The sequence below is a fragment of the Apium graveolens genome, chromosome 7 (assembly GCF_009905375.1).
Source record: "Apium graveolens cultivar Ventura chromosome 7, ASM990537v1, whole genome shotgun sequence".
Classification (NCBI taxonomy): domain Eukaryota; kingdom Viridiplantae; phylum Streptophyta; class Magnoliopsida; order Apiales; family Apiaceae; genus Apium; species Apium graveolens.
Genome location: NC_133653.1, coordinates 195,755,954 through 195,780,569, shown reverse-complemented (window position 1 = coordinate 195,780,569; position 24,616 = coordinate 195,755,954). Strand labels below are relative to the sequence as shown.

At 35.1% G+C, this 24,616-nt stretch overlaps 3 protein-coding genes and 1 non-coding gene across 4 annotated transcripts; all 4 read left to right on the top strand.

The window, feature by feature from the left end:
• Positions 1-1,685: 1,685 nt before the first annotated feature.
• On the top strand, positions 1,686-1,792 carry LOC141675942 (small nucleolar RNA R71). Its single transcript, XR_012556565.1, has one exon. It is a non-coding gene; the product is annotated as a small nucleolar RNA R71 (small nucleolar RNA).
• A 4,260-nt stretch (positions 1,793-6,052) lies between these two features.
• On the top strand, positions 6,053-11,528 carry LOC141672874 (phosphoglycerate mutase-like protein AT74H). Its single transcript, XM_074479562.1, has 2 exons — positions 6,053-6,631; positions 10,633-11,528. Exons 1-2 carry the CDS (start codon positions 6,181-6,183, stop codon positions 11,232-11,234), a joined length of 1,053 nt encoding a protein of 350 aa, XP_074335663.1. The 5' UTR covers positions 6,053-6,180; the 3' UTR covers positions 11,235-11,528.
• Positions 11,529-12,566: 1,038 nt separating this feature from the next.
• Positions 12,567-15,477, top strand: LOC141672958 (uncharacterized). Its single transcript, XM_074479659.1, has 3 exons — positions 12,567-13,150; positions 14,093-14,116; positions 14,974-15,477. Exons 1-3 carry the CDS (start codon positions 12,949-12,951, stop codon positions 15,273-15,275), a joined length of 528 nt encoding a protein of 175 aa, XP_074335760.1. The 5' UTR covers positions 12,567-12,948; the 3' UTR covers positions 15,276-15,477.
• Positions 15,478-18,766: 3,289 nt separating this feature from the next.
• On the top strand, positions 18,767-24,562 carry LOC141675047 (kinesin-like protein KIN-1). The gene is made up of 16 exons (XM_074481754.1): positions 18,767-19,608; positions 19,697-19,845; positions 20,664-20,766; positions 20,918-20,961; positions 21,514-21,543; positions 21,617-21,739; positions 21,860-21,885; positions 22,018-22,099; positions 22,602-22,643; positions 22,721-22,754; positions 22,914-22,989; positions 23,059-23,275; positions 23,353-23,444; positions 23,933-24,047; positions 24,137-24,295; positions 24,430-24,562. The coding sequence occupies exons 2-16, from the start codon at positions 19,738-19,740 to the stop codon at positions 24,520-24,522; spliced, it is 1,344 nt and encodes a 447-aa protein (XP_074337855.1). The 5' UTR covers positions 18,767-19,608; positions 19,697-19,737; the 3' UTR covers positions 24,523-24,562.
• Positions 24,563-24,616: the final 54 nt, after the last annotated feature.

Sequence of the window (24,616 nt, the reverse complement as noted above, 5' to 3'; positions counted from 1 at the left end):
TGTCAAAATCCCCCACTAAGGCCTTTTCCAATGCATCAGACATTAGCATGTGATCGAGTTCTGAAGTAACCGAAGAATCAATCATATCCACTTTTAAGCACTCCTCGTCTTCTGTAGGGAATTTCATTGCCTTGAACACGTTGAAGGTCACATCCTGATCTTGTACCCGTATAGTAAGTTCACCTTTATGCACATCTATCAAGGTACGGCCAGTAGCCAAGAAAGGTCTTCCCAAGATTATGGGAATCTTCTTATCTTCCTCAAAATCCAGAATAACAAAATCTGCAGGAAAGAAGAACTTATCCACCTTGACTAGCACATCCTCCACTATGCCCCTTGGGTAAGTAATAAAACGATCAGCCAATTGTAGAGACATGTAGGTGGGTTTTGGATCAGGCAAATCCAACTTTTTGAAGATCGACAACGGCATCAGATTGATGCTTGCTCCCAAATCACAAAGGCACTTGTCAAACGATAACTTACCAATGGTGCAAGGAATGGTGAAGCTACCTGGATCTTTAAGCTTTGGAGGTAACTTTTGTTTCAGAACAGCGCTGCATTCTTCCGTTAGAGCAATGGTCTCAAGATCATCCAGTTTCACCTTCCTTGAAAGAATACTCTTCATAAACTTCGCATAACTAGGCATTTGCTCCAAAGCTTCAGCGAAAGGTATATTGATGTGAAGTTTCTTGAACACTTCCAGAAACTTACCAAACTGTTTATCCAGCTTTTGCTGCTGCAATCTCTTAGGGAAAGGTGGTGGAGGATAGAGCTATTTCTCCCCTGTATTACCCTCAGGCAGAGTGTGTTCAACAGTAGTCTTCCTTGGTTCCGCCGCTTTCTCCTTTTGCTTAGCTTCTTCATCTCTAACTTCAGCTTCTCCTTCTTTTGCCTTTTCAGCATCAACAACTTTCCCAGACCTTAAGGTAATAGCCTTGACTTGCTCTTTAGCTTCCTTCATGCCTGGTACTTCCGTGTCACTGGGAAGTGTGTCAGGTTGATGATTGAGCACTGCATTGGCTATTTGACCGATTTGATTTTCTAAGGTCTTGATAGAAACTGCCTGACTCTTGCATAACAGCTTAAGTTCTTCAAAATCAGCACTAGTAGGTGCAGCTGCACTTCCCTGTTGAGGATATGATTGCCTTTGAGCATACTGCTGTGGTTGCTGGAATCCAGGTGGATTAAACTGTTTACTCACACCTTGCTGATATGGTGGCTGAATAGTATTCTGATTATTACCCCAGCTGAAATTTGGATGATTTCTGTTGTTAGGATGATAAGTAGCTGGCACAGGCTGTTGTTGTCGCTGATAATTATTCATATACTGAACAGATTCATTGATAAGAGAACACTGATCCGTAGCATGAGAACCTGCACAAAGCTCGCAGACCATAGCTATTTGATTAACTCCATATGTAGCTAGAGAATCAACCTTCATCGACAGCGCCAGGAGCTGCGCTGCAATAGCGGTGGCTGCATCGACTTCCAGAATACCTGCTACCTTCCCAGGCATCATCCTCTGAGTTGGGTTTTGATGGTCATTTGCAGCCATAGTTTCGATCAGATTATAAGCCTCAGTATAGCTTTTGGCCCATAAGGCGCCTCCAGCTGCTGCATTGAGCATAGGCCGAGATTGGGCCCCCAAACTATTATAGAAACCAGTGATCACCATCCAATCGGGCATTCCATGATGTGGACACTTTCTCAACATTTCCTTGTAGCGTTCCCAAGCTTCGCACATAGATTTTGTAGGTTGTTGCGCAAACTGAGTAAGAGCACTCCTCATAGCAGCAGTCTTTGCCATCGGATAAAACTTCACCAGAAACTTTTGCGCAAGATCTTGCCAAGTAGTGATGGACCCAGCTGGTTCAGAATGTAACCAGTCCTTAGCTTTGTCCCTCGGTGAGAATGGCAAAAGCCTCAGCTTGATAGCCTCATCAGTCACACCATTATACTTGAAAGTGCTGCAGATCTCGACAAAATTCCTTATGTGTATGTTGGGGTCTTCAGTCGCAGCTCCTCCAAAAGAAACAGAATTCTGCACCATCGGAATAGTGTCCGGCTTGATTTCAAAGGTGTTAGCTTGAATAGCCGGATGAAGAATGCTTGACTGAATGTCATCAATTTTAGGCCGAGAAAAGTCCATAAGAGCTGGATCAGCCTGAACACTACGATCACCCATGATTACTGGTTCTTTCTGCTCAGTTCCTGAATCTGAATCTTCAAAATCTATCTTCTCCGGAATATCAAGAACTTCGTCTGTCTCCTCAGCTGTATCTAAAGTCCTCTTGCGAGTACGAGAACGAGTTTGCATAAACGCTCGCTAAAGTACCTGAAACACAACCAGAAACAATAAGTAACAACTACGTCCTAATCACTGAGTCTTAACGACCAATGATGGTAAGTACATAAACTAAACAAATATGCCGAGTCCCCGGCAGCGGCGCCAAAAACTTGTTACGGCGGAAACACGCGCTAAAAATACACGCAAGTATACGCGTTCGCAAGTAATATAGAATACTTTCTAGTTCGTTCCCACAGAGACTCAGACTAATTATTGTTTAATTAAACTCACGCACCAACGTATGATTACTTCTCAATGTTAAGACACTAACACTTAGAATTGTTGACTAAATATTAACTATAATTAATTACTTAGTTTATCACTTAAATAACACTTCAATTAACAATATTAAAACACTCATGAGATCACAACTTCATTATTACTTCCTTCAATAGTTATTGTTATTACCTTAGCATGTGACAGTGATGATATTAATCGAATAACACGAAACTGATAAAAGCCAACTTTCATTGTACTCATACCATTCTACCAAGCATCCACAATTAAGATAGAAGTTGAATAGGCATCAATTATGTTCAGTTCTTATATGTCTACAGAAATTGACAACATAACGATTTAAGCACAAGTTATACCTTTTGATTACACATGGCAAATAAAATTATTAGAGTTACCCACTAATCATGCACATCATACATGAACATATGCTAGCATGGCAAGTTCCAAATCTCAAGATCCACCGTCGCTTCACAAGAGATTAACACCCTATCTTATATGTTCGCGACGCACATAAGACGAATACGCACAACCAATACTAGATATCATACAATCAACACACACTAAGGTATTAAACAATTAACTAAAGAATTCTATAGTAAATCCGTTACGACCCCATGATCACGATTAGCCCATAATAGCACTTATCGTCATCATGGGTTCATATGAAATCATGATAAACAAACACAAGAAAATAATAACTAAACTAATTATATTAAATCAGAGTATGTCACAAGAGTAATTAAGTTCAAAGTAAGAAAACTAGCATCCAACGTTACAACGAAATAAGAATCACAAGAAAATATGCTTCCTCTTCGTTGCTGTGTGCTAAAACGGTCTTCTTCCTTATCTCCTACGCTCCTTTCTTAATACAACGATCTAACCTCATGAAAACGTCTCCAAATCTACTTATATAACAGTCCCATAAAACTCAGATTACATAGAAGTAGAAGCCAAACAGAAGTAGAAGTCCTAAAAAAATTATCTTTTTTCCCGACCCTGCGCGGCTGCTCAGCATAGCTGAGCGGGCGCTCAGCTTTCTGTGCGGCCGCTCAGCATAGCTGAGCGGGCGCTCAGGACCCTACTGGAAAAATCCTGAGTTTGCTCTGTTTCTTCGCTGCAATCTACCCATTTCCTTCATCTCGCAATGGTGAACACCTGCCAAGGCTTATTCTTGATGATTACTCCTCCGAAATGCAACTAATACCCTGAAATGCATAAACACTAGAAAAACGCATCAAATACACAAAATACTTGATTTCAAGGCACCAATTTAAGCTATTTTAAGACGCTCTAAGTGGTATAAAATACCACTTATCACACGCTCAATTGGTTAAAGAGTGGATAACTATTCTCTTGGTCACGTGTTCGAATCCCACATGAGGATAATTTATGATTATGTATAATTTTGGAAAAATGTATATTTTTAATTACTAACTGGGGAATAGTTGAGCCTAGATTCTGTAAAAGTAAAATTGAAAACCGAGTAAAGATGTCATTCCGTATGTCCCGCATCTTGACCGTTACAAAATTCCAGACCAACATAAGTATGAATGTGAGTTTCTGCAACATAAGCATGAATGTGAGTTTTCTGCAGCATAAGCATGAATGTGAGTTTTCTGCATATGACATACACAATTAATTAAACTGTTGTACGACATATGGATATAGTATATTGTGATGAGTTATGTGCACGATATGTGGGAATTAGTACTTACTTCATCATCAAGGAAGATGAAATTCAAGCCTTTGAAGTCACCCGTTGTGATGTTGAATCCAGACCACATCCTAGTCAAGCGTACTTTGATTCTCCAACTTGTCTTATCGGTTGTCAAAGAAGCAATACGACTGAAGCGAGAACCTTGTATTGTGCATATGTAAGCGAAAGTTTTTGTTATTGGGAAAATTTTTTATAAGTGAGTTGAAATATGTGTAGAGCTCTTTATCTAGGAAAAATATAGTGGTCAAGATTAATTACATGCATAAATTATGTTGAGTACATTATGCAATAATTATATTTTTGAAGATAGTATTTATTTCTGATTGACTAAATTTGTTTTATGTCAAATATTATTAAATTACATAAATCGACTATAAGTGGTCAGAAATCAGAAATCTTTTAAATATCAAATTAATTTGAGTTGATTATGGTGAAGAATTATTTGTTTACAAATAAAAATTAGTTGTAAACATTAATTACTCTTTAAATAAAGGAAAAGATACAATCAAATATGGAGATTGAAAAAATAATATGCGTGATTATTTATACATGCATGATTTAAGCTAATGCGTATTATGCCATAATCATAGCCAACTCATTAACTATATTAAATGATACATTTAAATATAAAGATTAAGTAAACCATGTGCGTGATTTATGACATATCAATTTTGAATTCTTTGTTTGTGTTTGGTTGAAAATCAACGGAATATCACACTATTACATTAAAGGAACTTAGAATGTCACATTTTTATTTTATTATAATTAATAAATTATAAATACTTGTTTATTCTGGAGATATGATTTTAATTTATCTCATTAAATATAGAGATTTAAAAAAATTGGTGAAATACGAAATAGTTAATTTATAAATTATAGATTTGTTAGTAATGAGAAAATCCAAAATTGTAGATTCGTAAATTAGAAATTTATTAGTAATGGTAAAAAGTTCAAAAGGAAATGATTTTGTTAAATTTGTAAGTAATGTTTAAAAGTCAAAAAAGAAATGTTTTTAAATTTGAATTTGAATTAATGATAAAAATATAAATATTAATTAGAGTGATTTAAGGCTAACTCGAGGTGGTTAACGTCATGGTTAAGTCTCTAAAAATTAAAGAATTCCGTGAATTCTCATTGGTCGAAATTGAAATGATGATTTTTGATTGGCTGAAAATTATGAGAATATCTATGATTGGCTAACTATATGGTGTGATAGACTCAATTTTGATAAAGAAAGATAATCTCGAAATTCACATGATGAGTGAGAATCGAACACCGGTACAAAAAGTAAAATGTTGCCGCTTAAATGATCTAATCCAACTTTAATAATAGATGTTTGAAATGAAAAAAAAAGTAAGACAATTTAATGATCAATTTTATGTCATCATATTTTCGTTTATTTAAATTTATGACATCTAATCAAATTTATAAAAATATATTATTCATAATTACGTAATTGCTATGCGAATGTAAAATATAAAATAAAATTAAAATAATTATTTATAACCTTTCAAAGTTATTTTTTTATAAGTATAAATTAATTCAAGATAATATTTCGATATATGTAAAAGTTCGTATGCTGGTTATAATAAATAGGTAACATAAATGAGTTTATTTTTTTAATACTATACAGTATATTATATATAAGACAGACATCCCGTAAACACATATCAAAAACACGCATCAGATAGTTAGATGATAAATTCGAAAGAATGGGAGTTATCAATTGTTGAATCTTCCATGAAACCCAAGCATTCAACTCCACTACGGATATATACACATTCATTTACCTAAACCTAGACCTAGACGTATCCATTTATGTGTATATACATCAAACGATAAAATAGATAGATATATAAAATAGATAGATAGAGGTAGAATGACAAATCACAAAGAGAAATGCATGCCAAAACGTATAATTCTCGTGCGTCATGGCGAAAGCCAAGGAAACCTAGACGGAACAGCTTACTCAATCACACCCGACAACAAGATTCCTTTAACACAATTAGGTATTCAACAGTCTAAAATCGCTGGCCAAAAGATCCGACGTGTCATTTCCGACGACGATACATGTTTTAACTGGAAAGTTTACTTTTATGTGTCTCCTTATGAGAGGACTCGGGCCACGTTACGTGAGATCGGACGTTCGTTTTGTCGAGAAAGTGTGATTGGCGCGAGAGAAGAAGTTAGGGTTAGAGAACAAGATTTTGGAAATTTTCAAGAGTCGGAGAGGATGAAGACGATTAAAGAGACTAGGGAGAGGTATGGCAGATTTTTTTATCGCTTTCCCGAAGGTGAATCTGCTGCTGATGTTTTCGATCGCGTTTCGAGTAAGATCGTCCTCTCCAATTTCTTTTCAACTCAATTATGTATATATGTGTTTGTTTGTTTTGATGCACATATATATAGTTTGATTTTTCTTCATTCTGTTGCAAAATGATGAATTTTGTTTGTTTGTTTGTTCGGTGATTCAGAGATTATCAAATAGAACAATGTAGTTTTGGATTTGCCTAGCTTTGAATTAATTATTTTTGGTAGATTGATTATTGCACCTACCACAGCTGAGTTAGTGGCAAAGAAAATAAAGATTAATTTGCCATAATTATGAAGTAATTTAAGTGGTTCACTACAATAGGTGAAATGCTAACTAGCAAATGTATAGTATCAGTGTATCACTTTAGGCTGCAAGAATGTTTGGACTAAGTATCAATAAATTAAAGTTGAACATAGCTAAAGATGGGCGTGCTGTTATTACCGGAGAAGAGTGTAGATACCTTACATTTTTATAGTTGTGTAGAGGTCTGATATTATTGTGGAAACATCGTATTTCCGATAACAACTAGTGTATATGTGGCGAGCCGGGGTTTGTTTATGGCATGATTGCCCTCAAACTTTGATCAAGTATGTATTATGTTTACCTTCTGACTGACTGTTTAACCGCAAGTGTTACTGTTAATTCAAAGAAAATGAAAAAGCATCATCTGGAGAACATAGATGAGAATTTCATTATGCAGCTCATTTTATTAGTTGTTGTGCATAGTTATCTCCTGGTGATTTGTGAGTTGTGCCAGTGCCATGGAACCAAAAACTGTTCCTAATCGGGATTTTATGTCCTCCCATCCCGATTCATTGTGGAACGCAATTTAATTCACCAAATCCAGCGACCCACAAGATTATAAAAAAAGAAAATATAAACATTACAAAATAGCAATATTAAAGTGAACAAACAGGAAGATTTGAGGTTAACAACCTGAGATTGGAGACAACTCTTAAGACGTTTATATTTGAAAATTAAAGTAACAACTAGTTGGTCCTTGGCAGACTCTCGTATCCGAAACGCGGCATTTCCGGTTCGGTGTTAGATAATATTAATCCATGTACCCATACTCATGCCAAGTACCGGGATAACTTGTGTTCCATGTAGCATTAACTATAAGGATTAAAGACTCAACTCCAAGGGTTATTTTTATAGAGGATCACTAGCTCTTCAACTTCGTGTGAGTTGTTACCAGTTGTGCTTTGCCTTGCGTCATTTCTCCATGTTTAATTTTGCATGTTTGTTATTAATGCATTAAAATCAAAATCTTAATAAGTTTAATTATGAGTTAAAATCTCTATAAAGGATTTGTTAGAAGAGATATGTGTAGTTTCGATAGGCTACTCTATTTTATATATTGTGTTTTGTTCTGTCAAGAATATACACATAATATCAAGAAAGAATTATGCAAGAAAACCTTAAAAAGTAAGTTCAGAGGTGAATCTGTGAAAAACTATGAGGGAAGCAATGGGCAATATTGTGATGAAACCTATGTGCCTTTTAAGTTTTAACATCGGTTATTGTCTTATCGAAGCTGATCTATATGAATGTAACGTTAAGGGATTCAAATCGATGTATTGGAATAAGTATGCATTATAAGAGACGTACTCTTATATTTAAACGTTAAAGACTTGAGCAACTGATTTATTGCTTCTTTTTGCTACTATGGTATTTCCCCCTAAATTATCGATTTGGTTTCACTGCTCCCTCTATAATTTAAAGCATCTTATATTAAAATTAGCTAATAGTCGTGATTTAGACATGGTTATTCACCTTATTATGACGGGAGGTGTATCAGGTGCTACCTTTGTTGGCTCTCAAATTTATGATCCTTAAAGCTGAAATTAAGTAGTAAATTTTGCTTCATACTTAAAGAACTGCACATATTATTTAATATGTTGCTGCTTTTGTAAGTAGATTAGCGTTTTTGTTTTGTACTCAGCTAACTAGCTAGCTCAACGTTTTTGTTGTCCTCTCTGCATAATTAGGTATAAGCGCAAATCCTCTGAAAGTAAAGGTCAGATCCATAAGTATCAGGAACATTTTTACATCGCCGTTTTGGTTACTTTGTTGCATAGTCGAATACATATCTTTTTAGTTAGTTTACAGCTTTATATGCATCTTACAATTCCATCTCGGTCCACAAATTTCACAAAGCACTGTCAAAGAAAAAAAGAAAGATGAGATATCACTTTCCGAAAAAAAAATAATTAATAAAATTTAAGAGCATCATATCTTTTTGTAACCAAATGAAACATAAAAAGAACATAAATTCATCATAAGCAGTAGACTCTTACTCTTTTAACTAACCAGATCCAATTATTATATCTCTTACGGCGTGAAGGTGGTTCTATAGTCTGCGGGTACTTCTCTTTATTACTTTCTAGATGAGAGATGTCAAAGAGCAATGAGCTTTAGACATAAATTCTTCTCTGCTGCTTAAGGTCTGCAAAGAAACTATTAAGGTTAATAATATATTTCTAAACCATAAACTACTACTAGGATATCAATGATGTCGCCTAGGGGTGTAAACGAGCCAAACTGTTCGTGAGCTACTCGAGCTCGGCTCGTAAAAAATTCGAATTCGGCTCGAAAATAATCGAGCCGAGCTCGAGCTCGAGCTTTTCTAATTTTTAACCGAGCCGAGCTCGAGCTTCAAATTATTCGGCTCGTAAGGTTCGCGAGCCTTATCGAGCCTCTATTATTTTTTAATGTTTTTATTATAAATATATTTTTATGTAAATATTTAATATTTTTTATATATTATTTATTTTTATTGAATCGAACTCGAGCCGAACCGATCATATTTCGAATTTTTGTTAATATTTAGTGAATTAATTCGAGCTTTCGAGCCGAACTCGAGCCTACCGAACCTTTTATGAACCGAACTTCGAACTTGAAATTAAAAGCTCGGTCGAGCTCGAGCTCGAGCCCGAACTATTTTAATCGAGCTCGAGCCGAGCCTGACAGTATTCGGCTCGGCTCGGCTCGATTACACCCCTAATGTCGCCCCATGATATTAAGTTGGAAACTACATTCAGTTCATCTTTTTGGTGCAATTTGTTGGTCTTTGTGGTTTGTCGGAGTTGGTTGTGTCACAGTGACCACTGTTTCTGCATAACTAATGCAAAGCATTTACTGAATCCTTCGTCAAGTTTTTAACTTTGTTATTCTACGCATGAACAAATCTGTGCATGCAAGTTTGCAGCCAGGGATGAGCCTAGGGGAGTTAAAAGGGGTCAATGGCTAATTAGGCCCTCCATCAGACCATCACTGTACTGTATATCACAAATCTTTAATATTATTTACATGTTTTATGAGGAGCTAGCTATATAAAATAGCAGTGATTCGTACCAAATCCACCCCCCCCCAAAAAAAAACTGTTTGTCACTGTTTAGGACATGGAAAGAAATCACTACCTATTCATTGATGATGACATGTTTAATTGAAAACTCAACCCAAAACTGGGACAATCAGGGAACCCCAAAAGGGTGCCAAGTTGCCAACCTGACTTCAAGTAGCACGAGGACGGATTAGCTGACCTTAACGGTTTTTGGCAATTTTAATACTTTATATTTGGAGAGAAATCTAAGAAGTTCTTTTTTTCTCAATGTATCATGTGTTTCACTATCTTTATTTTCGATGTAAGAAGTAGCAATCTTAATTCAACAGTCAGTCAATTTAAAAGAGAAAAACTGTAGATGAACCTTATCATGCAGTATGAGGTTCTAAGCCGTGAGGTTAAGGGTGTAATATTCACTTCTGTCCATTGAAACTCATTCTGAAGGTAACGTACACCTCATCTTAAATGTGTGAGATCTTCTGGTCTAACCATTTGCTGTGCTGAATACTTCATGAAAGATGTATTTGTTTCCTTCTGTTTTTGTTTGTCATAGTGATGTGATTTAGTCAATTTAACAAAAAATCTGCATGACGTTTTCTGTGAATTTGTGCATATACGCGTTAGATAATTTCTGTGCCTGGAGATGGAGTTAATGTTAAATGCCTGTGCAGGTTTCCTTGAATCCCTATGGAGAGATATAGACATGAACCGACTTCACCATAAGCCCTCTGATGACCTGAACCTTGTAATAGTATCTCATGGCCTAGCTTCTAGAGTTTTTCTCATGAAGTGGTTCAAGTGGACAGTTGAGCAATTCGAGGACCTAAACAATCTAGAAAATGCAGAGTTTCGAGTGATGCAATTAGGACATGGCGGAGATTACAGTCTTGCCATTCATCACAGTGCAGAACAGATGCTTCAATGGGGATTATCATCTGATATGATAGCTGATCAGCAGTTCCGATCTCAAGCTTGTAGGGGTTGTTGGAATGAAAAATGTTCATGGTACTTTGATTCTTTTTTCGACAAACTAGTTGAGGCAACTGCAAGAGACTTGTCTGACAGGAAGAACGAAGAAGAAAGACTAGTGGAGATGCTAGAATTTAGTCCAGAAGAGGAAGATCATGAAAACAGAGAAGATGAGGAACACCTAGAAAACAAACCAGATGAGGCAATTCCTCAGACTCCCAATGAGGACTCGGTCCAAAACAACATCTGGAATCGTTTCAAACTACGGCTTTCGGCATCTTTTACAAAGAAAGAAACTTCATAGGTGTCCGCAAAGGGAGCTCCCTCATAACTTTCCCCGCCCAAAATTTTGATATTGAAAGATGAGACATTTTCTGCAAAAAAATCTACGTTACAGTTTGGTCGCGGAAAATACAGATTAAATGCATCAAGTAGAAAACAACAGATGAAGAGTTATAAATCTTTGGGTAGTCTTATCAGACTTCATACAGTTGCAAATTAACTGTCAGAAAAATAGCTTTCTAGCTGTAGCCTTAGGTAACATATTCTTTGATTGTACATTCAGGTGTTGCTTGCAATTTCATTTATTTTTGGATTACTGCTGGTCATTGTAATTCGTCATTTAAAAATTATAGCAAAATTGCCTGCGACAAAGTAGGCCCAGTTCTGACTACTAAATCTGTTGCTATGTAGAAATTGAGTAAGAACGGCAATCTGTTGATTTGTGCCGTAGCAAGAACGGCAATCTGTCCAGTTGTGACCTGGTAACTACTAGGTTTTACATTACCATGTTATTAAAACATTTTGGACAAGGATATAAAATCGAGTAATGCTACGTAAACAACTTAACATTTGAGAGCGATGCTGAGAAAATGTTTGAGAAGGATTTTGAGAAATTTAATATTTTTTTCACATTTTTTCATACTAGAATATCACCAAATGAAAATATAGGACTCGGTTTTATATTTAACATTCAAATACACGAAATATACTACTTGAAAATACAGGAAATAAATGAATTGTAATGTCTAGCAGTGATATTGTTAATTTTTACTGCTCAATTGCTAAAAGAATATTATTTTTTTGTTGAACATTATAGAACTTCTAAATTTATTAAGGCTGGTTTCATCAATCTTGCACATGCGCCTACTCATTAGTGACTTACATTTAACATTTGTTAATAAATATATTAAATTATGAAAAATCAGGGGAAGCATACTTAAAAAATTATTCAAAGTTCCATTATTAATAATTCAGTAAATGTTAAATTATTTATCAAATAATTCAATAATTTTAATAATTACTGACAAGCTTTTCTGCCATTTTTTTAGTGAATCTTCCAATTTACAATTTCGGTATAAATTACATTTTTTTGCTATTTAATACTCCCTCCGTCCCTTTTAATTGTTTACAGTTTTTAGAGAGTGTCCGACACGTATTTTAAGGTGCATATAAAATATAGTTCTGTAATTTTTTTTTATAATTTTGTTTTTATAAATAAAAATTAAAACATTCGACTTTTTTCAGAAAAAAAAAATTATAAAAATAAGTTAAATAACTATAATTTTATAATTTTGTAAACAATCGGAAGGGACGACGGAGTATAACTCTGTACCTACCAAATTCAAGAAAAAACTGTAAAAAAAAGGACACAAAGACTGCTTCTTCTTCACTCCGAATCTCCCTACAAACTGCTACAATTTCCGTAAAAAATCTACACATTCCACTCCACATAATCATTCTCCTCACTTTTTTGGGATCTGGGTCACCTTTTTCATCCCCCCCAAAAATATCAAACACTATTTGCAATTTATCAAACACTTTTACTGTGATTGATTCCAATCTTTACTTAAAGCACCCATCTTTTCTATACTTAGCAATGCAAATTTGATTTCCACAAAAGGGTTCAGATATTTAGTTATGTATAGCAATGCAGTGGTTTTAAAACCTTGGTTTTGTTATTTTTTGTGATAATATGAAGTGTAAAGTTTTGCGTTTCTTGAAAGATTGAGTTTTTAATGGCTTACCCATCTGGTAATAAGTGGTTTTGTAGTCCTGGGATTTTTAGATTGGTTTTGTTTTTGGCGGGGTTGTGTTTATTTGGGTATACTGTGAGAAGACAATTGTTTAGGCATTATAGTGGAGATTCAAGTGTCAGGTTTTCTTGTCCTGTTTGTCAATGTGATTGCTCTTCTGAAAATACCATTCCTTTACCTTTAGGTGAGTTATAAGTTGTGTATATTTATCGTTTTTTTCCGGGTTGGAAATATGTGAGTTTGCTTTGTGAATGAATGTGTTTGTTGGTAAATTAATTGTTTGATTGTTATTTAGGTTGCAGAGAATGTATTTCATGTTTTTTAGATAGAGTGGTCATTGTTTATACAGCTCGATTTGTTTAGTACTGAAATTTTGAGCCTGAAATGTTGGCAACCGACACTAGATTATGAGCACGGGTATATCAGTTTACAGTTAGTTGAACCATAGGATCAGTCATCTACATCTAGTCGTTAGTATATGCTTTATCTGTGTACGCTGCATCTACAGTGCTTTAAAAAATTTTTAAAATATTAATAACATGTGATGGAGTGGATCATTGTAATCTAGTCGTGTATCAGTACAAAGTGTTAAAGTCCACAGAGTATTTACTCCTACACTTGCCAGATTGTGGTTTATAATTTTCTCCTTTGAGGTGGCCAACCCTCAAAGTAAGTTTGAGCTTATAAGTTATAACTGGAACATGCCAAAATAAGCTAGAATTACTCAGTGAGGTGGTTGCTGTGAGGAAAATGCATTAATATATATACTTGGAGGAGAAGGGAACAACCTGCTGCGATTAGCAATTACTTATGTTTAGGATTGTTGTTTTTTTGGCAGATAAAGGAGTTTGTTTGGTTGGTTTATTGGCTTCATGTTTGGTCTTTTGTTGACTTCTTTGTAGAACTAACCTAGATATGCATATAGGCTGTTTTGCGAGAAGGTCTGTTTATTTGTGCTCCATCTTGTATGTGTGGTGACCTTTTGTAGTTAACAAAGCTCTGCTTAAATGTTTTGCATTTTTTTGTCAATGCTTGCGCTGTACACTTTTGACAGTTCATATCATCAAACTCACATTTTTTTAAATACTCACATTATTTAACTTAAAAGATGTCTCTGTTTTTTCAGGAATTTCCAGTGGCACATTAGAAGGTCAGTCATATTCACTTTCCCACATTTCTAATCTATTTTGTTTCTACTAAGAGTTACGATAGTTCCTATTTTAGTACTTCACAATTACACTGAAGTGTTTGCAAATGGAAAGATTGTTTACCTGATAAATCATGTAATATGGAAAATAGTTATTAGACTTGAGGTTAAACCTCGTCAGTAAAAAAGTTTAGTTTTAACCTAGAATAAAATAATTACAAATAAGAGCCTTTGTATTATACTTAGGAGTTCCAGATATCACTTCAACCTTTGGCAGACTCAAATGCAATTGTCATAATGTGAATTAATCGATGGCCCATGAAAACTATTATACAGATCAAATCATGAATAATTTGTGGAACCTTTTTCCAGCACCGAAATTAATAAATTTTTTGGCAAAGTATTACATTTCCCAGTGTATATCAGTGTATATATGCTCACCCTGCTCAAAAGGGGTAAGTGCAGTATTCGTTGCACAGAGAACTATGAACTATCTATAGGAAAGATGAACAGTCTACTTCTTGGTAAAATGGTAGGCGCTTCTTTACAAAATTTAAAAGCTATCACTTAGTCAGAGATCAAAATCTTATTTCCAGTCTGCATTTAAAAGTCTGGCAAAGGAAATGTTTCACCGATGTCGGAACTTTTCCATTTTTTTTGGCTTACTAAACTTTTCCATCTTATGCCACTAATATACCAGTACATTAAAAATAGTTATACAGGTTTGTTGGTTTTCAACCTTGTTTTCTTGGATACAGAAACGTCTATGAATGCTGACTTGTCAATAGAAATTTTAGTTCTTGCATTTTAGTTGTGTTCGTTAACTGCCCTGTTTATCATTGTGTTCACTACATATGCAGAATGTGGAAAAGACAACCCAGAGGTGAATGAGGAAATGAAGAAGGATGTAATAACTTTACTTACCGAGGAGATCAGCTTACAGAAGAGTGTAATTGATGATAATTTGGCACATACCAGGGCGTTGATTATGGATGCGAGGAAAACCTCTTCACACTTTCAAAAAGAAGCAGAGAAGTGCAACATAGGAATGCAAACTTGTGAAGAAGCAAGGGAGAAGGCTGAAGCAGAACTTACAGAAGAGCGGAAGCTCTCTTCATTATGGGAAATTCGAGCCCGTAAAAAGGGATGGCAGGATAGATAAAGTGTTCAGACAGTGAAATATACATATCAATGATTATCAAGTCAATTGTTTTTTAAAACATAAAATTATCAGTTTAATTGTATAGATTTATCTAATAGCGGTCTTAATTGTTTCTAATTGTCACATCTTTTTATAGTTCTTATAAACAATCTATCAATTGTAGGTATTGATATATGAATGAAAATCTAAGTTTTACATAGCAGTCATGTACTCGTGGTTTCAGCAGAATCGCAGAACTGACTTCGATAATTGTTTCAGCCTTTTTACTTCTCATTTTCTGCATTGTCATTACTCATTGTTATCTTCTTTGGGGCTCTAGCTTGAAATTCAACAGCATCGTTTTCTTGCCTCTTTACAGCATCTGCATTTGTATTTGCACAAGAAACAGCGCGGCCACTGTGCATGGGACTGCCTAATATCACTGGCTTAGTTGCCTGGGCTACAACGATCTGCAGGATGGCCATGATGAGCTTGTGACATATTAGCATTCCCAAGCACCCTAAAGTAATAGGCTTCAGACCTACAGCAGGTAAACTGTTTCTGACAAAATCGACAAGTTTATGGTAAATGTCATGAAAATGCAGATAATTTCTGTTTTCATTTATGATTCGCTGCAGTTCTCTGAAGGGACTATAAGACCAAAGGTTTAGAGATAACATATTGTCCCACAAGAGTACCAAAACTTCTCTTGTGGCTGTGCAAGTAATAATTTCCAAGCAAATGGGGTATATTTTACTTGGGGAGAAACTACACTTGGAATATAAAGGTTGAGTAAAGTAAGAGGAAGCAATTGCTTGTGCCATGTTCCTTGCTTTTTGTTTGCTTGCAGAAAAATGTAACCACCAAAAGCTTAGAAGTGAAGTTCTTCCTAATAAAGTAAATTCACTAGACAATGAAATGCTAAATCTAGTTTCTTAGTATTTATTACTAAACACTAAATGCAACATACTCACCTCATTGTATCCCTCTGATAGAATTTATTTCCATTTTAACAACTATTCCATTGGGTGAAGTCAATAACATTATAGTGCCTTGCCTTGATTATACACAGTGAGAATTGAAAAATAAAAATTAAAGGATCTCATTTCGGACAACATGGCTGTTTGGAGCAAAACATCAATGAGAGGAAAGTAATCAAATTCTCAACCGGGCAGGCTCTTGAATTTCTACCAGATCAAGATTACAACCTTGAAGAACTAATAAGATTCAAGTAATTATTGACTAAATTGTGCTTCATTTGGAACGTTCATGAAATAAGGAGCAAATTCGCCAATCAAAATAACAACTACCAACGCTACCAAAGAAATTTAGGTTCAACTCATGTTTACCCGTCTGGGCCAAAAGCTTAGGTAGCTAATCAAATTCTGAAACCGTTTGGGCCAAAATTCATGCCGAAACTGCAAACGAGTTACAGTTGAGTCATTTCAACAAATTGTTAGAAAATTAGGATTTTAGAACTTAATTTAATTATGTTCTTGATATTAATCCTAAAAACTAATGATTGGAATTTGTTCAATGATATTTGAACTTAAATTTTCATGTATGGTTTTAAGAATTTTCTTAATGAAATCCATATGAATTGAGAGTTGAAAGTAACTTGGAAAAACTTGAAATTTTGAGAATGTTTGTCCCACATTAAAATAAATAAAGGGGGTTGTGTGTTTTATATGGGATTACCCACATGAGTAGTATACAACTACTAAGGTGGGTGTTGGTCCATTGTGCTGTTGTGTGCTTCACGCGTCGCCGCCCCGCCACGGACCGGACCGAAGGGCGAAGATTTTATTTATTTGAGAATTAATTTTAATTCGAATTTATTTATCGGTGACTGGATTATTATTATTATTATAATAATAAATCGTTGGGCTGATACTAAATTGGGCTAAGTCACTTTGTTAGTGGGCTTAGTCTAAATACATTGAACCTGATAATAATGTCGGTGTTAAGTGAAAAAACTGTTACAAATAATTTAAATTCAAAATCTGATCAGTTTTGATTTTTTTTAAATTAATGGTGCAGTTTAATTCAGACATTAAAGTGTGGAACAGTTTCATTTTTCCTCTCCTATAAATAGAGGCTTGAGTGAATGTATTTTTACACCACACAACATTCTCTTTTAACGGTGACTGGATTATTATTATTATTATAATAATAAATTGTTGGGCTGGGTTTGATACTAAATTGGGCTAAGTCACTTTGTTAGTGGGCTTAGTCTAAATACATTGAACCTGATAATAATGTGGGTGTTAAGTGAAAAAACTGTTACAAATAATTTAAATTCAAAATCTGATCAGTTTTGATTTTTTTTAAATTAATGGTGCAGTTTAATTCAGACATTAAAGTGTGGAACAGTTTCATTTTTCCTCTCCTATAAATAGAGGCTTGAGTGAATGTATTTTTACACCACACAACATTCTCTTCTCTTCTCCCTCTCTGCATTTTCTCTCCCACAAAAACACAAGTTCGAAGTGCTGTAGGTTGGTTTTTCCGGCGACTGAGGTGCTGGTCGAAGTGGAGATTTTGTTGTTGCTGTTAACATTAACTCCGAGCTGTTTTATCCTGGTGGAGATATTGCACGCATCCCAAACGTAGCAGGTAGGGGGCAATATTCTCTTCAAGAGCAGCCAGGACTTCGAGCAAGGCCTGGTGACTCAGCTTTGATCATTTTTCTTGGCATTTTGTATCTGTGAACCTTTATTTCATTCACTGTTGAAAGCCATGGTTTCGAGTACATCTTTCTTTCTCTCTTCGTTATTTCAGTTACTGATTTTGTTTACATGCATGCTTTGTTTTATTGACTGTGATCTTGACCTGAACTTGCTAAATTCTTTATACACTTGTCTCTGTGTTGCAATATTTGTTAGGGAAATTTACAACACAAAGTATGCTCGAGTCCAAGGAAAATATCACAAGAAGTTCATTTGCGATGATATGCATCATCTATTTGCCAAACTCCCAGACGACGCCTCCTCCATCCTCTGCACAATCAGTAAACATAGATCAGATCAGTAAACATATATCAGCTACATATTTTTAGAGTAGTGAAGCAGCAAATGCAACAGAAAAGACAACAAAACAACAGCAGCAGCAGCAGATAATTAATAATTAACAAGTAAACAATAATACATATGACCAAAACTTTTTAAGCTCACATATTTGTGTGCTTCTCGGATCCGGCTGTGAAAGAGTTCTCTACCCGGTTGGAAAATATCTGTCAATCATTGAATGTCTTAAAATTATCTTCACCCATTTCAATCACTGTATGTCTTAAACAGTTAAACTTATCTTCGGCCCTTTGTCTCAATCACCGCAGACATGCACTCTTGACTCTTGAGTTTGTAAACATGTCACATTGAAGCAAATGTACATGCCTATCATGCAATAAAACCAAACCCCCTTAGCCTATCATGTAGTCGTTGGACGCCTCTTACACATCACGTGCCTTCCTCGATAAATGCAACACTTATAACTCACTTAAATTACATAGCTACACTTGCGAGCAAAATAGAAGAAAATTGGACTTTTCACATATTTAACTAGACAATAGAATAGATAATGCCCAATTAAGCATTTAAACAAACACAATCTAAATACTAAACAAAAACAGAGGTCATTCATAACACACCTTTCATTTTCTTGTTGATCCAAATTTCAGCCAGCATTCCAGCTCCAATACCACCAAGAATCCAAGATCCGTAAAACGCAATACCTGAAGGAATTGATTTTCGAGGAAGAAAATAATAATCAGGAATATTCCTAACCTTTCTCGGAAGCCTTTTCTTCACAGCAGATTTAACACTCTGCTCATCAGCCACTGACTTGCCTATGCCTTTCCACTCATTCCCCTTCAAAGACTCTTTAACCTCTTTAGTTTCCATATCAATATGCACCACTCAGCTCTGTTCAAAACAGCAGATTATTAAACACCCTCACTATACATACATCAAATCATAATTGAAATTCAAGCAAACAAACTAATCAAATCAAAATGAGAACCAACTATTTGCCCTAATTACAAACCTGCTCTCCTTTTTCTATATCAAAACCCACACAAATATTTATTATTTATATACACAGTGACAATTTATTCGGGATTAACAGTTATATAAATAAACATATAAAAAAATTCAATTAATTAAATTATAAAACGTAATTTAATGTTAAATTGTAGAATACTAATAAACAAAACGCTACAAAAATATTTTGGCGGCAAAATCACACCTATATAAATACCGAATCAGTCTCGGCTCTCATTTCATATTCATATTGCACACACTTACACACACACAGAGATATAGAGAGTTGAGGCATTTCAGTTCTAATCTTCAAACAGGTAGTTATATTATTACTTACTAGTTGTGATTTATACTTGTTATTCAACTCACTTGTATAATTTCGCTTTCGAATTTGCTTTCGTATAGGTTTTGAATCAGATTTTGAAGCTCCGGAGCTCGATTTTTCAATGTCCAACGTTACAGTGTGTGCGAGATTTAGGCCTTTGAATTCACGCGAAGCTGATAGCAATGATCTCTGCATTCAAGGCCTTGATGCTGAATCGTTCGTTCTTAAGGTTTATTTTACAAACTTATATGTCAAAATTTTAAACCCTAGGTATTGCTATTACATTCAATTTTGTGATTTTAGTTCTTCAGGTGTGAAATACATTATGATTTATGAGCATTTGTAGTGTGCGGTGATGTTTACACGAGCGAGCGAACATAAGTGTGTGTTTGTGTGTGTGCTGGAGTGACATATGTTAATTAGTGCTGTGATCGATGCATAGTGATTGCAGTTAGCGTGTTTGAGTTTTTGTATTGCCACTGATTTACACACACAAGGACACAAACAAACTTGTGTATGTGTTGTGAAGTATAATATGTAAAAATGTGTTTTAATCGATTTACAGCGAATAATAGTAGGTGTTTTTGACTGATTGTGCTGCGTGCTAATATACGCACACTGGCAAGCCTCAGTGAGTGTATGTGTGAGTGAGAGTGTGCTGACAAGCATTAGCGAGTGTGTGTGTGTGTGTCAATGTGTGTGCTAGTGTGAAATATGTAAACAAGTGTACTAATCGAATCTCAGCTAAGAACAGTTGGCGTGATTGACTGTTCGAGTGGTAGTAATTCATGTGTATATCAGTTTCTGCATATGTGATTTGCGTTTTATGTTTAATGTATCGAGTCGAGTTGTGAATCAAGGCAATTGCTATATTGTGCAAGTGTCCTTCAATTGTACAGAGTTTCTAAGTTTAATGAATTCTCTTTATGTGTATTAGACGTAATTTTTTAATATATGTATATGTCTGTATAGCGGTCAGCTCATGGTTCAATATTTGTGTTTTCCAAAGTATTATTCTAAGGAATGCATTTATTTCTTTGTCGGTAGGATGAGAAGGATGAGGAGTTAAAGTTCAGCTTTGATAAAGTGTTCTATCCAGATTCAGAACAGGATGAAGTGTTTGGATTTGCAGCTCTTCCTATTATTAAAGGTATCTATCGGAACTCTTGTCTTTTGATTTAAAATATTGCTAGGTGTTGCTAATTTGAAATTAAACAGCATGGGCTGAATCTATAGCACTGACATCGTGCATCTGTTTAATATATGTCATTGTGCATGTTTGTCTCTTTTGATTTATACAGATGTGTTTAATGCTGTAAATGGGACAATTATCACCTATGGGCAGGTATACATGTTAAACTCTTTAGTTTGCTTTGGTTTACCTATAATATGAATTATTGTTTTTACTAGCGCAATGATTTGTATCATACGCCAGATCAGAGGATGCATGCCTACTTTTGCATTTTTAGCATTAATAGCATAACTAGATACAACTGTCATTCTAAACCATGCTGGAAATGGATTATAAATGTCAACATCGGTGACATTTATGTTTAGGAATTTGATGGTAGTGATATGGCAAAAAACTAATTCATATTTAACGGTAACTTCTGTGTGTAGTGATTAATCATTTTTCTTACTTTCTGATTTGAATCAAGATTAAAATGACAAACATGAGTACCTTAAACAAATTAACTATCAAGTACTGCAGTTTGGTTTAGAAGAGAAACATCGTGGGTCATGCCATGGAAGCAAATCATTGAAGAAGCATAGGCTTGTAATAGTTGATTTTTCTACCTGTCTGATAAAGAGAACATATTAGCACCTATTGTTATAGATTAATCTGCCAAATTCAGTCTCAATATGTTAATTCAACACCTTTCTGTGTCTGTAACAGACAGGAGCAGGGAAGACATATAGCATGGAGGTCAGTATCATCGGAAGTCCCTTGTAAAAAATTTCATACCCGTGAATATACTGAATCTGGCATATATATACAGGGGCCTGGCATTGCAAATTGTGATGAGCAGAATAAAGGATTAGTACCAAGAGTAATAGACGAGCTTTTTGAGACTATTAGTGCGTCTGACGGAGCAATCAATCACACCATCACATTGTCTATGGTATTGTGTTGGATGACTATCATATATCATGTTATGTAACTGTCTATGTGTTCAAACGGCGGAACCTTACTTTAAAAAGCAAAAGTGGCAAACTTTGAAATTCTATGTTGACTCTTTCAGGTAGAGATATACATGGAAAAGATAAGGTTGGTACAACCAAACTGTCACCATGTCCAGTGGATAATCATTCATTCAGTGCTTATGTATAGATGAAAATGGATAAGGCTATAATGGTCTGTATCATTTGGTTACTTCCCTAATCATGAATTTCTTCTCAGGGACCTCTTTGATTTGTCGAAGGACAACATACAAATAAAGGAGCATAAAGTGCTTGGAATACTTTTGCAAGGGGTGACTGAGGTGATATGCATTAATATATTAATATATTTTCATTTGGGAATAATCTGTGTTAATCTTTGCTTTGTGATCATATAATGTAAGCAAGCTTTTGATATGATTTACTAATGTCAATTTTAAACTTTAAAACTAATAGTCGACTGAAGTTCTGCACAAATATTTTTGAACTTTTGTGTAGAAAAATCTTTAGCCGCCCTAGGTGCCCCATTACCAATCAACTCAAAATTATATATAGCATTTTCCTGCTAAAGTAGGCAGGCTACATTCAATATATTTGAACTCTGTACTTTTACCAACTTAATTGAATCCTATTAGATGGATGAATATTTGTCTAAGTAAGTTTCCCCCTTGCAAAGAACCAGCTCATCTGCATCTTAAAGTCTATGACCAGATACTTCACATTACTTCAAAATTATATTGTTTAATGTTTTTTTTATTTTATCAAGTTCAAACGGTCATCCTGTAATCTCAATTTCAATAAAATTTACCTTTTTCTTTCTGTCAGATTACATTGGTGAACCCTGAAGAAGCATTGAAAAGCTTATCGGTAAGACAATTTTTTTTAAGTTGTCCCCAATCCAATTTCACATAGTTCTTGATCTCACATACACTATCGTACTGTAGAACGGCATATCTTCTAGAGCAGTTGGAGAGACCCGTATCCTTCATATATACACTCCATTTCCTTGATCTTTCAATAATTTATTTTTTACATTGCCAGACAGTCCGACATCATTTGAATAGAAACTAAAGTTTATTGGTACTTCTAATTCTATAATCCAACAATAAATTTGTACTAAGTCTTTAACATTGTTAGAAATGAATATGGCAAGCAGTAGAAGTCACTGTGTGTACATATTTACTGTGAAGCAGGAAGTAACCGTGGATAAGAGGTATGCGCCTTAATAAGTTTAAAGAATGACTAATAAGCATAAGTTGAAGCATTGTGGACATGTGGGCAGGATAAAATACGGGAAGTTGATGCTTGTAGACCTTGCGGGATCTGAAAAAGTTGAGAAGACTGGAGCTGAAGGTAGAATTTTAGAAGAAGCCAAGAATATCAACAAATCACTTTCAGCTCTTGGGAATGTTGTCAATGCAATGACTGGCCCGCTAGGAAAAGGGAGTCACATACCGTATCGTGATTCTAAGCTTACCCGGGTTTTGCAAAATGCTCTCGTTAGTTTCACGTTGCTTTAATTTATGTAAGCATTAAATTATAACGAGGGAGAAGTAACGATAAATTTCGTATTTAGGGAGGAAACTGCCGTACTGCATTGCTGTGCTGTTGCTCACCTAGCCCAAGAAATGTATCCGAGAGCTTGTCTACCCTTCGTTTTGGTGCAAGGTATGCTAGTCAAAGACTTTTTGAGGAACCTATCCGAGTACTTGTGGAATAGAGAATAGCTTCTAAACATATTAAACATCCGAAAGTAATAACTATATTAAGTCTGATGACACGTGTGACCCTAACACCAATGCCCCCAAGTAGGCTTATACAAAGCTAGGAATTTCCCCTTACTTCTTTTGTATCGTTTTCTCCCACGCCATTTTCTATGTTGTTGCACTTTTATAACTACTAGTATATCTGGAAAATAAATGTAGGAACATATTTCTTTATGTTGGTAAAAATTTGTGGAACCTGTTTGCACCTATTTAAATATATCAAATTTTCTAAAAGGCAATGAGATCTGCTATAGTTCTGTCTGACATATGAAGTATGACTAGTTTCCAAAGTTCTTTAGTATAGGTTGTTCAGATAGTAATTATTTATAGCATATTTAATCACAAGTACTATCCCTGGTATATATAATCAAAAGTATTGCAATTTATCAGAGCAAGGCATGTAAAGACATCTCCACATGTCAGCCCCAAAGAGGAGAAATCTATCAAGAAGCATGAAGCTCATCTTCTTACTAAAGACGAGTTATTTGACAAAGTAATTTTTAAGGTCAGGTATATATATATATATATATATACTTTTGAGTTTCGGTCTATCTTTCAAAGCTCTCTCTGAGCAAGACATCATCATTCGTACAGTTTAGAGAGAATCTAGATGTTGAAGATATGAAGTTTATTGAAGATGCATTCGTCCTGGTGGGAGTCAAAGACATGGATTCAGCTTATGAAGATGTTATGTTTAGGACAATATCCTCACTGCATAAAGCTCTGGAAGAAGTTTTAACCACTGTTAGTCAGGTAACTGAACAAATGCTTATACTTGAATTGGAACCAATAAACACAATGGCTGGCCTATGTAATTCTTAAATAAGTAGATACTTGCTGTATAATAATGATTCTTAAAACTGGTGCCATTTTCTATTTTCTTACAGCTTAAGAGGGAAAACAATGAGCTCAAGTCCAGTTTGGTTGCTGCTCACAGGGAGATCAGCTGCAAAAAAAAGTTTATGTTTTGGCCTCTTTAGATTCTCTTCACAAAGAGAATGGTGGCAACGAAAGCTCTCTGCTCTGGATTCCAGATGAAGCACGCTCAGACTTTTTCTCAGTTGATTGTATCGC